The sequence below is a fragment of the Drosophila obscura genome, unplaced genomic scaffold (genome assembly GCF_018151105.1).
Source record: "Drosophila obscura isolate BZ-5 IFL unplaced genomic scaffold, ASM1815110v1 contig_1, whole genome shotgun sequence".
Lineage (NCBI taxonomy): Eukaryota > Metazoa > Arthropoda > Insecta > Diptera > Drosophilidae > Drosophila > Drosophila obscura.
In genome coordinates this window covers 7,512,066-7,529,232 of record NW_024542679.1, presented here as the reverse complement: position 1 = coordinate 7,529,232, position 17,167 = coordinate 7,512,066, and the positions used below count along the sequence as shown (strand labels likewise).

The 17,167-nt window shown below is 47.1% G+C and overlaps 1 protein-coding gene across 1 annotated transcript in view; it reads right to left on the bottom strand.

The window, feature by feature from the left end:
• The window catches only part of LOC111072230 (glucose transporter type 1), a 36,027-nt gene extending 24,935 nt beyond the window's left edge, over nt 1-11,092 (bottom strand). The window contains 2 exon segments of the mRNA XM_041594596.1: nt 3,473-3,806; nt 10,660-11,092. Coding sequence (XP_041450530.1) covers nt 3,473-3,482 — 10 coding nt within the window. The 5' untranslated portion in view covers nt 3,483-3,806; nt 10,660-11,092.
• Nucleotides 11,093-17,167: the final 6,075 nt, after the last annotated feature.

The window sequence follows — 17,167 nt, the reverse complement described above, 5'->3', positions numbered from 1 at the left end:
GCCACTTTCTTTGCTCTGAGGGATGCCTCCGCTTCTCTCCCTCTCTCTCTCTATGTGGAATGGGTGTTCATGCAGCCACCTCCTTTGCCCATGTGGGATGTCCATGGCCCCTACACTTACACCTGCTTTTGGATGGAGGATTGCTGACGCCGCAGCAGCAGCAAAAGCAGAGCAGGATGAAGATAAAAATAAACTGCTTCCGGCTTCAATTGCATCAATGAGGATGGACGACGACGACATGGAGTTGCCTTCGGAAGTGGTGGGGGAGGAGGAGGAGGAGTAGGAGTAGAAAGACACCACACGACAGACAGCAAGGGACAGAGGGAGATGCAAGAGATGCAGGATGCAGAGGCTTTGGCAGCAAATATTTGCTTAAATTTGTGCTGAGGTTAAGCTTTTTGTTTGCCTTTGCAGCAGCAGCAGCGGCGGAGGGGTGAGGAGAGGAGAGGAGACAAGAGAAATAGAGGGAAGAAAAGTAAAGGGAAGAGAAGAGAAGTAGTGGAAGGCAGGAGGACAAGGGAAGAGGCCAAACTAAAGTTGATGACATCTCCCCAATGGCCTCTGTCCACAGCGCAAGGTAGATTCAATAAAGGGTTGGACACACAGGTCCCTGCTCTTGGGACACCCAAATACGTGCACTTAAAGTGAGAATAAAGATCTCTTGGGATCCTTTAGATACGATATATCCATGGAAAAAGCTTGAGATTTATCTTCAAGGAATTTTCAATCGATTGTCAAACATTTCTAGAAAGTTTTCAACTAATAGAAATATGTTCTTATATCAAGAAATATCTTCATAAATTTGCTAAGAGAATTCCAACATCTCTAGCTTATTTTTAGTCCACTCCAAAAAGTCTAAATAGTCTGCTTCTGCCCTACCCTTCCATTGTCATGTGCCTTGCACTACAATTGCGTCTGGGGGGCAGCCGTTGCGTCCGCTCGGATGCTTCGTTTGGCTTTGGCCCTGTCTCTTGTCGCTTGTCTCGTGGTCTGGCTGGTGGTCGGTCTGCTTCTGCTTCTACTTCTGCTTCTGGCCTCAAATGATGCCCCGTGTCCCTGCCCCACCAATCATTATTTCTGCTCCTGACATAGAAAAATAGTTGCTGGGGCAAGGGGCAAGGCGCAGGGGGCAGCTGCTGGTGCTACTTCTGCGTTTTGACTGCATGCCAAGGCTGAATGAAAGCCTGAGAGATGGAGAGACGGACTCCACACTGACGATGCTGCTGCTGCTGCTGCTGCTGCTGCTGCTGATGACGCAAGCAGTCAGCCATGTGGCAGTGTGTGTGTGTGTGTGGCAAGTGCATAGAGCAGTTTATTCACATGTGGCACTGTCTGTGTGTGTGTGTGTGTGTGTGTGTGTTGCAAGGCTCTTTCTGTTCACTCTGACTTTGAGGCTCCTTCTTGGCCATTGACAAAATACAAAAAAAGTTTTGCCTTGCGTCTTGTGCCTCGTGCCTCGTGCTGCTGCTGCTGCTTCTTGTTGTTGGGGAGCGGCAAGTTATGAAAAGTGGCCTCCAATCTTGTGCATGTTTGCGGTTGCATGCACCACACTCCCACACTGTACCCCTGTCTCCCCCTTGACCACTGGAAACATTATGCAATCCCCAGACTTCATTTTGGCTCCCATTGATGGCCGTTTTCCTTTGGCATTTCCCATTTTCCTTTTGTCTCGACAGCGAAATCAAATCATCGTCCGGGGGAAAATTGAAAACTTATTAATTCATGAGGGGCCGTCCGCCGTCCGCCTAATCAGAAGAGTCCTTGATGTCGTCCCTTCGTGTCCTCGAAGAACGGGAATAAAATTTAAAATTCAATTAACCGCAAAAACAAAGGGCGGGGGGGCGGCTGTGATGGCAGGGGAAAACAATGCGTTTTCCGGAATATTTTCCCACCTCTCACTGCCTCTGGGGCATTGCCCAATCGCATGCATGTGCATTCCACCTCACACGCTTTTCCGCCCATGAAAAGCCGTTTAATGCGGCCATTTAAAGGAGGCTTTTGTTTTGAGCTAAATGCTTTAATCAATGATTAAATGATTGATTAAATGCAAAATAAAAGAGCCTGCCTCAAACACAAACACACACATTGCATTGATGCATTCACACACACACAGATACACACACACACACAGATACACCTTCATTGCAGTATCTCCATCGTAGTTTCTATTGTTGCATGTTCATTAATAGGCTTTTGTCTCTGCTCACCGCAGAATATTATTGCTGCTTAAATGCACTTGAATACTTGAATATGTGCAGCAGCATTCATTGTGTATCTGATCTGCCCCTCCACCTTCCTCCCTCCCACTGTCCCTCCCTTCATTCGATGGATACTTTCATCAGGTTTGCTCAACCAAATATTGAGTGTCGAAGGGATGGGCTCTGCTGTGTGTGGATAAGCCCTGTGTTTGGGACAAGCACTTGACAATCAGCTCTCAACTCAATGGCAACAGCATGCCACAACAGAAGCAACATCAATAGAAGCAACAGCACAGCATTAGAGGAAGCAGCAGAAGCAGCAGCAGCAGCCTCTGCTCTGGATAGAGCCCCAAAAGTGATAAACACCCCAAGAGGATTCCCACAAGGATTGCCACAGGGATTGCCACCCACACACAGTGGGGCACAAACCCATTGCACCTAGCCACTATTGCTGCATAGAAAAGTCCCAGCAAATCGAGGAAAACCAACTGGCAGATGGAGTCCTGCATTTTCACATCTTTTACTCTTTCAAAAGTTTGGAAATTTCCCACCATTTATGGGGAACTTCCCTCAGAACTGGATTTAAGCCATTGAATCTTCCATTGGAGTCGTCCCACTGTGGCTACTCTTATCGTTTGGGGCTTGTGTCTATGTCGCCCCGCTCCCTTCTGCCAGAGAGTATTGACAATGCGGGCAGCTGTTAAGACAACAGTTGCTCCAGCCTCTCCTTCGAGGCATCTCCTCGTCCTTCTGCAGAGGCGTTGTCTCTCTTCCTCCATTCTCGCATCTTCGATGCCCTTCCATTGTTTTCTCTGCCTCCCACGCATCCCCTTGATGCCAGCCCAAAGTTTGCCTCGTAGATTATCGCCTGTGTTTATTTGTCCACACATTTGCGCCACATGCCACACATGCCACACATGCCCCACATGCTGCATGCCTTTCCACCTTTCCCAAGGGCTCCCAGTTCATGGGGCGTATGATTAATATGATTGCCCAGCCGCAAAGTCAAGCTGCAACATGCAGCAGGCAGCAGGCAATCCATCCATCAATGCATCACCGTGAACTTCTTTAACGATCTCACATTAAAATCACTTTTCCCCGCACGAAACAACGCGAAAGCGAGAACTTAATGCATGAAATATTACGCATACGCATCCGGACATGGATATGCGGCATATGCAACATTAAGAGTGATGTGTGGCACTTAAATCTTTATAAGTTTTTGGTGGGGCAACAAAAGAAAGAAAGTGGAAGAGAGCGAAAGAGCGACTTACGTTTATCCATAGGAAATCCATTTCGGGGGCAAAGAGCTGGCGAATTATCCTTGCGTTATCCTCCGCCTCAGATGCTGTTGTTGCTGTTGCTGCTTATGTGGCAGGGAATCCTTCTACGGTTGCAAGGCTCCACCTCTTGCCTCGCTCTCTCTCTCTCTCTCTCTCCTTTCTAGCAGCAGTTCTGGCAAATGTTAAAAACTGCTAGAAAATATTCATTTTTAATGCCATAAATTAATTTTTCCGTTTGCCGTTGCACCGTGGACCGTGCACCGTGGACCGTGCAGCGTGCAGCCACCAGGTGGGCGGGGTGTGTGTGTGTGGGGGGCAGAGGGAGCTGCAAAGAGAGTAGAAAAAAAACTCATTGAGTAAAAGTAGAAAACTGAGGAGGCAAAGCAGAAGGTAAAAGTGGCAGAAGACTCAGCGTGGAAAAGTGGAGTCAAAAGTGAATCCTTTGTGTGTTTTCCCCCCTGTAAGAAGGTTCTCACCGCTCTCTCACGCTCTCTCTCTCACTCACTCTCTGGCTCTTCCGCTTTAAAGTTTTACTGTGTTTTTAAAGTTAATATATCCGATTAGCCAGCCACTAATCGCTTGCTTCCATTAGCTTTTCTCCTGCCCATCTCTCTCTCCCTCTCTCTTCTCGCTCTTCTTCTGCTCTCTTTTGTTGTGGTTTTAATCGCACTTTAAACTCTTCTCCACTGTGCAAAAAAACTTTGTGTAGATGCCAGCATTAAATTGAGTCGCTTTTCAGACTGTGAAAGTTGCGTTAGCAGATCATCGCTACATCGTTTACTGTTACTCCCCTCTTTACTGTCTGCCACTGCTCCGCTGATGTGTGGCTGCCCTGCCACAGCGAGTGTCTCTCTCCTGCGTCCCCACAGACAGGTGTGTATGGCTGCTGGTGCTGCTGCCCCCCCCACCAACACTGCTGCTAAAAGTCAAATTAAATTCTATTTTTAGGGACGCCACCGAAATGTACACCAAAAAGGATAGGTTCAGAGCCAGCAACATTCATCTATCCATCCATCCATTCTTCATCCATCTATCCTTCATCCTTTCCACCATTCCATATCCATCCCTTCTATCCCTTCATTCCTTGGCTTCCATCCCTTTCATAGTTTCGTTAATTACTCCATGAATTTGATAGTTTTCCACATGCCACACATGCCTCACACGCCACTGCCTCCTTCTCCGCCTGTGGCGCTTCCTCTGATGGAAATGAATATGCAAATGTGGCTAAAATCAAGGGAAAATGTTTAGGGGGAAATGTCTAATATGTGCGAGATGAAATATACGTTTGGAAAATGTACAAGTCGAAAGCTAGAATATCAAATTGGGGGGCATGCCACAGTCATGGATGCCAATTAGAATCTGATTATCTTCAGATGGCAGCGAGAGGAGGCGGCAGGCCGGCAGCAGCAGCAGCAATAAGGGGCAGCATCAAGAGGCATCAGATGGCAGCAGCGACGAGGCTCTGAGGATCTGAGCAGTGGAATGCAAGCGGAATGCAAAGAAAATGCTTTGCCTCGTGGAAATGAACTGGAAAATTGCATGTGGAATGGAAGAGAGAATGCAGTGCAGAGGGGAGCAAGGGGAAAACCGGAAATACTATAATTTCTCAGTCTCTATTTCTCGCAGTGTACAACGGCTAGAGAAATGGGGCTAATGATGCGCATAATGTGGTGCTGGTTGCGGTCCTCCTTTCGCTCTCTCTCTCTCTCTCTCTATCATTGGCATTGTCCTCGCGCGCGCGTCTTTATCCGTCTCCATCAGCCTGCGTCAGCAGTGTGCCACAGCCACAGCCAACAGCCAACAGCCTCAACTTCATCTTCATCTAAGGGATCTGCATCGTTGCACCCGCCTCCTGCCACTGCCACTGCCTCTGCTGTTGCTGTTGCAAGTTGAAATTAATATTAATCGCAGCAGCAAATGCATTAAAGCCGCTTTTAGATCCCTTTTGTTGCATATTTATTACGTTTTTGTGGCGCGTTATTAAAAGTGCCACCACTGCCACACAGCCTGCCCCACAATTTGTAATCATTAGGGGCAACTCTCTCTCTCCTTGGCTGGCTGGGGATACTTTTGGGGCATGGCAAAGACAGCAGACAGCAGACAGGCTGACAAAAAGTCTGTGACATTTTAGCCGCAAAAACTTAATAGCCATGCAAATCGTATGCAAATTTCAGAGAAACAGAGAAAGAGAGAGCAAGAGAGAGAGAGAGGGTAAGAAGGGAGTGACAAGACAGGGAAGGAGAGAGAGAGATAGTGTGGCACCAGTGCCATTTTGCACATTTAACGTCACTTCGTCATCCATTCTGCATTCTCCTGCACTCCTCTGCCTCCTGCCACTGCCTCTCTTTCCAGTTTCCAGTTGTCGTGCCACAATTTAAGTGGCAACTTGACTAAATTAATACGACACTGACACTGCCACTCCGACTCCAACTCCCACTCCCACTCCGACTCCCACTGCAGCAGTGCAAAGTGCAAGTGCAGCAAGTGGCCCTGGACGCTTGTCTCCTGTCTTTTTGTTCCCCCTCCCCATTGCCCACTGCCTCTCCCACACAACTTTTTGGCCAACAAAATATGAATAATTATTCATGCATTCATGTTGCATGCCACCCAACCCCCGTCATGCCACTCCACTTGCCTCGGAAAGTCTTTAAGGTTCCTTTCTCTCCATAGAATATTCTCTAAACTTTCTGCTGCAGCGGGATAGGAAGGGGCAGGGGCATGGACATGCCTGCCTCCTCGCCCATTCATCACACACCCGTGTGGGTGTGTGGGTGCGTGTGGTCGGTCTCCTCTTGGTCTGTCAATTGCCTTAAATGCAATTTAATTTTCCACCTCATGATGCAAGTTCTTCAATGGCAAGGCACTCCACCTCCACACTCAGTCCCACTCCCACTCGCACTCCAAGTCCCTCGCCTCCCTTGTGCACCACAACAGCAGCAGCTGAAAATCCTTGCATGAAAACTCTTTTTCTATGCAACCTTCTGCCACTCTTCCACACCCTTCCCCGTCCCCGTCCACCGTTCCATGCCGACCCATCCCATATCCCCCCCAGTGTCGCACTTTGACTCGCAGTTTTGTGGCCAGGGCTATGGCTATAGCCCATAAGGCAATTTCTATCACAGCATCCCCTACATGCCACATGCCACTTGCCACACATCACCCTCCCCTACCCGCCCCACCCCGCTGCCATCCCTCTATGTTGTGGCACTCATAAGCCGCCTTGAATGGGTAAATGTCAAAGTTACTCCTTGGCGTAACATTCGACACATTCAGCAGGCAGGAGGCAGAAGGCAGAAGGCCGAAGGAGTCGTAGCTGTGTGTGTGTGGGGTCCTTCTGCTGCTTCCATCCTGGATCCTGGGGATTACATTACACTAAGTTCTGTGCAAACACCAGAGTTGGTTCCTCCGTTTCGTTCCGTTCCGTTCCTGCAGTTCATTAACATGTTACACGGACACAGACTACGGACACAGACTACGGACACGGACACAGACACGGGCACGGACTACGGAGTTCGAGTCGAGTTGAGTCGAGTCGAGTCGCTGGCGAGACTTGGGCTTTCGTTTGCACTCCACTCCACTCCGCTCCAATCTCTCCACGTTTTTGTTTGTCTGTGGAAATGTATGCCTATGCCTATGCCTCCCCGCTCCACTCCACTCCACTCCACTCCCCCCACCCAGTGTCTATCTCTGTGTGTGCCTCTTCTATGTCTCTGCTTCTGCTTCTGGCTCTCCCTTTGAATCTGTCGGTTGTACGCATACATTCATATGTATGTATGTATGTATGCTTTATGCCTTTTTCCCAATGCGGAAGTATAGTTCCCATCTCCTGCCACCCAGCCCCACTGCTCCACTGCATCCTGGAGCTTCCTTCCACTTCAAACTGAAGCGAAGGTTCAGTTCTCCCTTTCAGACACATTTAGAGGTGGCTTTCCCCCACCCATCTAATCTCCGCATTTAAATATAAAGCATAAATAATTAACAGCGAACGTAGCTCGAATTCTGGCTTTTACGAATGGAAATTAAACTCCAAGAGGCGAGTGTGTGTGTGTGTGTGTGGTGGGGGGGATACCTCTTTCCCCCTAATTAGGGGACAAGCTTTTAGGGGCTGATCATCATCATCATTTGCAGCAGCAGCAGCAGCCCCTCCAGCCCTGGCCCTGGCCCCGGACTATTCTCCAGTTAATTTTGCACTTTTTAATGCATTTTCCACTTGTGGCAAATGTTTGAGGATGAAAAACCCGAAAATACGGCAAAGCCCTGACCGAAAATTTCATTTGTTACCCTCTGGGGATAAGGCGAGAGGGGGTTGCACATGCAACCAACAGCAGCAGCAGCAGCAGCCGGTGCATACTTTGCGGCACAAAACAGAACCTAGAGAACCCCAGAGGCAACAGCAGCAGCAACAGCAGCAGCAACAGCAGCAGCAACAGCAACAGCCACCACAGTAGTAGGAGCAGCAGCAGCAGCCTTTGGTTTGCCTACCCCCCCACCAGTACCCCGTACCCTGTACTCGTATATGTTGCACGTCAATGAGTTCCCGAAACAAAACCCCAAAAACACAACTTGCACCAAACACACAGAACGAGAAGGGGAAAGAAGTGGGGGCAGAGTGAGAGAGAGAGAGGGGGAGATGCATATGCAGGAAGCAGGAACGCCACTGCGTCCTATGGCCGAGAGGCCGTTCCGTAAAACTTGCAATTCGTTTTAATGAATCCATCCTACAGGCCACACATCCACATCCCTACCATGGGGATCCATCCACAGAACCGCATGCCACATGCCACAGCCCATGCAGGCCACACAGGGGGGATGGCATGCGGCACTCTCCCTCTTCCACGCTCTCTGGGTTGGGAGTGAGAGAGGGAGAGAAAACTGATTGTATCAACTTCCTAAGTGGATTTTGCAGTCCAACTGGCATTAAGCTCTTGGCCGCAGGTAATTTCGTATGAATGAAAAGCAAAAGTCCCTCCCCTCCGCCCAGACTCCTCTCTCTCTCTCTCTGGCTTTGTCTCATCCTCTGCCTTGTTTCGTATTGGTATTCTGCAGTTGTTTTCTTGCACTGCAGTTTTGTTATTTTGTTGTCGGGCGACAAGCGAAGAAGGAACGGAAAGAACCCAGGGAGCCGCTGTCCAATCACTCGGATTTGCCTACAGTGGAAATCATCAGGGAATTCCACCAACCACTCTGCCCTCACCTCTCTCTCTCTCTCTGTGGTTCCTGCATAGATTAAGTTCTTTCATTATATAGAGAGACTCCACTGTAGTGACAGGCAGCCAGGCAGCCCTCAGTCCCACTCCCCTCCCAGCCTATGCATATGAGCACAGGGACCAGCACTCACATTTCATGCCATTCCATTCCTGAGGTTCCTCTGGTCGCGAGTTCCGTTGCTTTTCCCTGCTCCCCCTTTTCCTCTTTCCGAGCAGTGCTGCTGCTATGACATTGTCTTTCAATAAACATTCATTTCTATGATGGCCATTCCCATAAAGAGAAAACAGAGAGCAAGAGGAAAAGAGTAACGTAACAGAGAGGGTGGTGGAGGCAGTGGGATGGCAGGTGGAACAGCACGGCACGGCACAGCACAGCACTGGGAATCCTTCCGTTATGATTTTTGTTTGCTTGTCGAAACTTTGGCTCTTCCTTTCAGCTGCTCTTTCGCCCACTCTTCGTTCTGTGGCTTTTCGCACTCATGAATTTTTAAGAGTGCCTCCCCCACTACACTCTCCCCCCACTTTGCAGTTGGCAGCCAACTAACACCAAGTCCCGGACAAGGCTTTCCTCTACCACCCACCCTCCTCCCTGCTCTGTTGAGCAAAAGTTGAAATAGTTTCCAATGCAATTTTGATGATTCGATGTTTCGAGAAATAGCGAAGAGAGAGAGAGAGAGAGAGAGGAAAGTGTATTGCCAGGTGCCATAAGCAGAAATATTGCTCTGATAGACAGAGGGAATATTTGAATGGGGGTCTTTTGGCCAAAATGGGGAAAACGTTGTCAAGCCAACCGGCTGGCTGCTCACTCTGCTGCAGTGTGTGCCGTACCGTGCCCGCCTGCCTGGTGGCAGCAATCTTTGTGGGAGTCACATCAAATTCTAACAGCACAATTTCCGCTCTCAATTCCAATTTCACATCAGCTCAAATTTCTATTTCATTACGCATTAAATATGAAAACAGACAGAGTGCTGCTGCTGCACTTGCCATATGTCAAGTAATTCCATAAAAATAATACAGTTGAGTGAAAAGTGATACCGAGTGCCTGTGCTGTGCTGTTCTGTGCTCTGCTGTGTGCATCGTAATTGGTTTACCTATAAATGTTTATGGAGTTTGCTAAGTCGCGTGGAAGTGCCATAAAAATCATAAACACTCCCACACACACAGCTAAATAAACACTAAAGAGAAACAGCATCACAAATAAAAAGAGCACGAGCAAAAAAGATCGAGAGAGAGAGAGAGCGAGAGTGAGAATAAAAACATCATAGTTGTAATCACTGCCGAATTATGAGCAAAAAGCGATTGAAAAAACGAGTACCGGTATGTGCAAGGTATATTTCAGACAAGGTGAGGCCTGACCAGATAGCTACCTAATAATGGTTGCCTGTTTTCGGATGCAGCACAACAAATCCACTGGCGTACAAATTTTGGTCCCTACAGCAAGAGCTCCATCTCTCCAAGACACACCCTTAACAAATATACGCTGTGCATGTAATGTAGCTGTTGTTGGCTGTTTCATGTGTTTGCACTCTCTTGCAATTCATCTTTTTTTTTGTTGTCTTTCGTTTTGCCGGCTGACGAAGCTGACGAAGGTTTTAATTGAGTTGAGCTCGTCGTGTCGCTCTTCTCTCATTGTGCGATGCTGTCTGCTCTCTTTTTTTCTTTTTCTGATGCTGCTGCTGCTGGTGCTGGGTGCATCGTGATTTTCCTTTTTTTCGTTTTTCTTGTTAATTAATTTAAAATGCAATTGTTTTTAAGCGTTGAACACATCATCGCGCAAACTTGTTGCAATTTTCGTTTATTGCTTTATCTTGTCAAGTGCCGCCACCGCACTCTCGCGTGGCACTTTCTCTCTCCCTCGTCCAATGCGCTCTGTCATGTTGACAAGTGCGTGAGAGCGAGATGGGGGCAGCGCTAAAGATTAATGCGTGCGAGTGAAAGAGGGTACACAAATTCTGTTTGCCTTGCGCTTACCTTTTTGTTTTGTTTACGCGGCTGTTCTCTCTTATATTAATTTATGCTTTAAATATACTGAAGTGGAACGTGCAGATAACCACAGCGTTAATTAATTTATTGATGCAGGCGATTAAGCCACCAAAAATTGGACTGTAATGCTCGTGTATTTGGAACGGAACGTTCTTTACTACTATTGCACTTGAGAAACACGAGCGTAAAGCGATTAGCACCCTCTGACGCGACTGATAACGAAGGAACGAAAGAACGAAGGAACGCAACGCAACGGACAAGAGCAATAACTAACGGAACACGTTAACAATAGCTAATTAAAGAAAGACGTTTTTACACTTGTACGATACGGGCAATTGTACCGGCAAACACGGACGCGACCACAACACGACACGACAACGGGGCTGACGACTGACGGTGTTGAAGCGCGCAATAGAACTGTGGAGAGGCAGAATTAAAGTCGAGAGTGGAGAGTGAGAACCTACGCGTAGAGTTAAGGCAGAGACACAGACAGAACGAGCGAGAAGAGTGAGAGAGAGCAGGAGTAAGAGAGAGAGCCATTAAACTGTAAAACCTGCCCGACCAGAGTTTTGTTATTGATATGCTCACAAGATGATGATGAGTGAGCGAGTGAGTGAGGGAGATGCAGGGCGAACAATGGAATACTCTGTTCAGGGAAGGAAGGGAATATGCAATTGGCATGCTCTTTCCAGCTGTTTTGGCTGGCATAAATAACTGGAAGTAAATGATCCAAATGTTCTGGCAGGCATAACTCTACATAACTCGGGGGGGGGGCTGTAGGCATCGCAGCTTCGAAAGCTATAACTTTTTGGAATCGTTAAAATTATCATAAATTAATGATTAGTTTATTTTAGGGTCAATGTCCACTGAATTCAGTTCTATTGGCCTCTTTTCCCCAGGCAGCTCCATAAATTAACGTAGAGATATATCAAAGCTTTCAGGGCAGAGTACTTTAATGAGTGATGAGAGATAAGATAGGAATGTTCTCTCTGCCCTCTCCCCTGCCCCTTTCCGCACACCACTTTGCATACAACATGTTATTAACTCTCCCATGGCATTCCACGAGTGGGAGAACAAAACGAACTTGGATAAAACTGTGAAACAAGGCGAGCAACGAAAAGTGAACGCAAGGTTTACACTGGGATTTAACAGATCGACGACCCTGAAGGGGGCGCAAGGGAGGGCAAGTGGGCAAGTGGTGCACCCACGACACAGGCAACCAATTTCGATTTAGAGTGCCTCTGCATCCCATCCCCCCCTCTGTTGTACGGGACACACACACATTTATTATGTATCGAGCGACAAGCTACTTAATGTAATCGCATTTGTATCTGCAATTATACACGAGTACTCGAATCCTCGAATCCTCGAATCCTCCTGCTCGTACTCGTACTCGTACTCGCCCAGGGGCATCGGCAAGGGGCTTTGATTTTGATGCCAATGGCAATGCCGATGCCGCTGCCGATGCCTAAACAGATTCCGAATTGTGATTACGATTACGATTGTGGCCTGTTATCAGGCCTCAACAAGGGGCAAGAACAATGCCACACCTGAGTGGTGTGGTGTGGAGTGGTGTAGGGCTAGGGGTAGGGGTAGGTCGTGGAGAGGGCTTAATGCCTGTCGAGGGTGTGACGGCAATTAGTGTCGAGAAGTGTCGAGTGTCGATTATCTCAGGGTGCTGATACAGGGGGGGCTGGGGCTAAGCGTGCCTGCCCGCCTGCCTGGCTGCCTTGCTTCGAGAGTGTTTTGCGGTGATGAGACTTCGACAAGCAGACACGATACTCGTACACTGATAGCGGTTGCCGTTTGCCACTTGACTTGGCTAAGACTTGGCTACCGAAGCAGGAACAAGCATACACATGCACAATCTTTGATTTAAGTCTGAAAAATATCCCCCGAGGGAGAATTTTGTCATAGATTTTTGTATGGAAATTAAAACGGAATTAAATATTACTTAAAATAAATATTGTCACAGAAGTAGCTTTATATCTGTGTTAGCTCTGGCATAAAAGGCTTCATCGGCAATAGTATCTTTCGAAGCAATCAGCCACCAAAGCAGAACCTCCATCTCTTGTCCACATTTACACTCCCCTTGGAGCTGCGCTATGGTCCCATATTATCTAAGATTTAATCATTCTCTGCCGCCTACTTGCCAGACAGGAAAATTAAAACAAAAACCAGAACGAAGCCAAAGCAAAAATCACTTTTGCCTCTGCGCTCATTTATCTCAGTTCGGAGGAGACGACGAGGCTCAAACGTTTTCTAAGAATGAATACGCCTTGGAGTATACTCCGATTTCCATTTCCATTTCTGTTCCAACAGATTGTGTATATCTATGTCTCTCTTGATGTGTGAGTGTGTGTGTATGTTTGTGTGTGCTTTTGCAATTATTTATGCTGTTCATTTGTTCCACGGCCACGACAGCTGCACAAAGCATTGGAGCAATAAAAGGCAACGACAGCGACAGCGAGAGCGAGAGCGACGTCTCCAACGTTTGGACGTGGCCGAAGGGAACATATCATTTACATGCCACACCAGGCACTGCGGCCCCACTCCACACAGGCAGCAGCAGCAGCAGCCACAATGACGACGCCCCCGCACAATGGCCAAGGCGCAGGACCCGAATACTGGCCCTCCATCCCGCCCTTCCACCCCTCCCCCGATGAGATGTAAAGTTTAACACATAAACTCAAGACAATTTGTGCTCGTATGTGTAAGGAATAAGGCAAAAGGCAAATAATTTACAAGTTTCTGCAACCAAAAGAGTGAAGCTTGTGGGGGGGTGGGAGGGGGGGCTATAGGGGATACATGGTGGGCTGCGGAGGGGTGTGGCAGATAGCCAGCGTGTGGAACATGTGCAAATACAAAGAGCAGTCCGTGGACCCAAACAACTTTTTGCTGCTGCTGCTCCCTAAAGCTGCAACAACAGCAACTAAATGATAACCTTCCTTGGATACACTTCCAAAAAATAATAATTGTGTCTCTTAGGATTTTGATGAATGGGGGAAATGGGAGGGGGGAAATTATTGGCCACTGCTTGTTGAAGATTTGTTGGAAATATTTCCATTAAAAAATATATTTTATTTGGATTTTTCGTATGACTGATCTTAGAGGTTCAATTTCCCATACTGTATGCAGCAAAACGAAGGATCGTTTCTATAGGATATGGCTACAATAAAGTCTGCCCTGTCTGATCGTGGGATCACAGAGGATTTCTTTTGATTTCCTCTCCAAATCGTTATACTTCTCTGGAAAGCGCAAATACCAGACTCACATAGGCATACATACATGTATGTACAGTGTACACCCACCCACACACACACATGTGAATCTTAAAATGTGTTACAGGCCGCACAAAAGTGTAAAAATAAATAATTTAAAGTGTGTGTAAAGGACACGGGGCGGCGAAAAAACACATTGGAAGTCGCGCGCGGCCATTGCCATAAAGAGCGCACCAGCAGCGGAATGGAAGGTCCCGCATACACACGCACACGCACATACACATACACTCATACATACATATATGGGACACACACACATAAATACATACATACATATGTATGCATTTATGGGCCTGTAGTTGTTGTGCCTTGTGTCTGCCTGCTGCTCTGCTGTGTGTGCGTGTGCATAATATTTTTCCACCTCCTTCTGCTGCTGCTGCTGCTTCTCCCATTCTCTGCCTTTTGCGTTCCGTAAACTTTTGCGCTCAATACCACAACAAGAACAAGAACAACAACAGCAGAAAGCAGAGGAGGAGATGGTGGGATAGAGGAGCGATGCGGAGCGGAGCGGAGCAGCAGCTGCAGGTTTGGCCTTTGAAAGTGTTGTCCGCATAAACCAAAAGGGACAGAAAGGGAGAGAGAGGGTGCGAGCGAGAAAACTTATTATTATGTTGTCCGTAAAGAAAACCAACAACAATAGTGGCTATAAGAAAAAGCAGGAGAGAGAGGGAGGAACAGGGGGACAAAGAGGAGGCAGCAGGAGGCAGCAGGAGGCAGCAGGAGAACAAACAACAAAGAGGCCAACGCGTGCCAAAAGAAAAACCAGCAAGCAGCAATACCAAAAATTGGAAACAGAAACCCAGAAAGTCCATAGAAAAAGAACACCAGAGGCGTTGGGGGATCTCCAAGAAGGGATCTGAGAGGCGAGTAATAACTTTTAAGAGAACATTGGAAATTAAATGGAATTTCTAAAGGGAGTACCTTATCAGATCTGTGGACCTGAAGCTCTTGTTCTGGATTGTCTCATAAATGGATTGTATGCCATTTTGCATTACTTGAGGCTTTAATGATCAATGTCAATGATCTCGAAGGTCTGTCCAAGGCATAGCGGAAATAAACTGCATAATAGTCAAAGTTGCATTTAATTAATCTCATTTATTCATACAATGGGATGCCCAATAATCGAAGAGTCATCCCACCAGAGTGCACAAAAATCTGCGTGGAATAGCGTACAAATATTTCAGGATAATTGGGTAAAGAAAGAAAACTCTCAAGGCGTGGAAATCCCACTTCAATTTGTTCTCACTTCCATTAGTTCATTATGCAAAAATGTAAAGAAAAATCTGCAAAAGAATCTTCGAGGAATAGCAAAAGCATGCAGTGAAAAAAAAAGAAGAGCCTCTCCAACTCTTCTCCAATCTCTCAGCCCGATTGGCCACTTCACAATCTGCTTTCAGTTATCTTTCATCTGCTCTCAGTCCCTTTGCTTCTTTGCTCTGCTCCTCTCAGTCGCTGCGGCCGTATGCTAATATCAGTTTCAATAAAACTATTTGCTCAACTAGCGCCCAAACACCTTTCGCGCGGTGTCTGTGTCGCCACTCAGCCAATCAACCCTCTTGAAATGCGAAAAAAAATACCCTCTACTATTCCTCTTCCTTGCTGCAATCTGCGCCACTGAGTTTCCTTTCTTTTCATGCCACACCCCACTGCCTGCTCCTGCTCCTGTTCCGCTGCCTCTTTTTGGGGGCAGGCAGGCAGGCAGGGAAGAAGTCATAATTCATACAGAAAATACCAGAGCCAATATTTGTGCGTTGGCTTCTTTCATTTCTTGCGCTTCCTTGGCATTTTTTGCCTTTGCCTTTGCCTGGCTTTCTCTTTCTTTTATGCCACACAAAAAGGTGCGGAAAATGCAGAGCATTTTTCATCATTTACTGGAGCTGTGGCCGGGCCCGGGGCACTTGCAAGAACAGTATCCGACCGCCCCAGTGCTTATCAATATGCCCCCATCAGCAGGCAGCAGAGTGCCCCAGTGGCACTGCCAGTGGCTGCCCCATTAAAGCGCACAAATATGCGCAAATTCTCCAATTCTCCGATTCTCTGATACGCTCTTTGCAATAATATTGACCGCAACTTTTCGCCAGCTCTTCCTCTGCTGCTGCGGCTCCTGTAGTGGTGTTGTGGGGAGTGGGGAAGAGGTAAAATATTGAATTATAGTTTTTGCACGCGCTGCTCTCCACCTGTCTCTTGGGGTTTTTTGTGTGCACGAATATTTGGTGCAAATATTTAATATTTATTTAATAGCAACGACGAGAGGACAAAGGCCGCAAAAAATGCTGCGAATTATCTTTTGGCCCGCATGGGCTGGCACGGGCTGGCATTCCACGAAAGGAATGCAAATAATAATCGCAATAAGTTACTTAATTAAATATTTCACGTGCCGCAGGAGACACAGACTCCACAGTCTCCTCCTCCTCCACATCTACCTCCTTCCCCACACTCCTGCTGCCATGCGCTTTCCTTTCACTGGATTCTCTCTGTTTAATTATTATTGAATTGTCTGTGCGAAAATTTCAATTATGAAAACCAAATAGTTCAATTATGTCTGCCTGTGCCACGACACGAGCTGCTTTTCATATTGTTAAATGACTTTTCTTTTCATTTCCGCTGGCATTACGTTTCCCCGCACTGCCACGCCTCCGTTCGTGGGCGAGCGACTTAATTATAAAGGGATTTGTGGCAGCAGCAAAAATGAAAACTGAATTAAAATGTACAATTAAATTACATTTCGCAATAAGAATCTCGGCTACGGAAATGCAATACCGTCCACAAAAGCATTCAGTAATATAATTTGAATCACAGCTCGCAAGTTTTCAGCAACCAATACATCTGCAATAACTCCAACACTTGCCACAACAATTTCAACAACTCCAGAAGAAAGTTCACCACAAAAAAAAAAACAGTCGCAATATTAACAAAAAAAAAAAAAAATCAAATTTCAATCAGTAATCAGCTTCCACAGTGAAAAATCCACAACAACATTTACAACAACAGCCACAGCTGCGCGCCTCAATATCCGAAAACTAATCAAATCAAATTTCAATTATTGTTCGCCTGCCACGTACATCCCCCCCTCTGGCCAACAGTTGCAGGGGGCGTGCCGGCAAATAGAGGCGTTGTTTGCAAATGGAAATGCAAATGCAAAATGCAGTGGTTCATCACCCTAGTGCCACCCTCCCCTGCCCTGCCCTGCTCAGCTCGCCGTTATTTTCACCTAT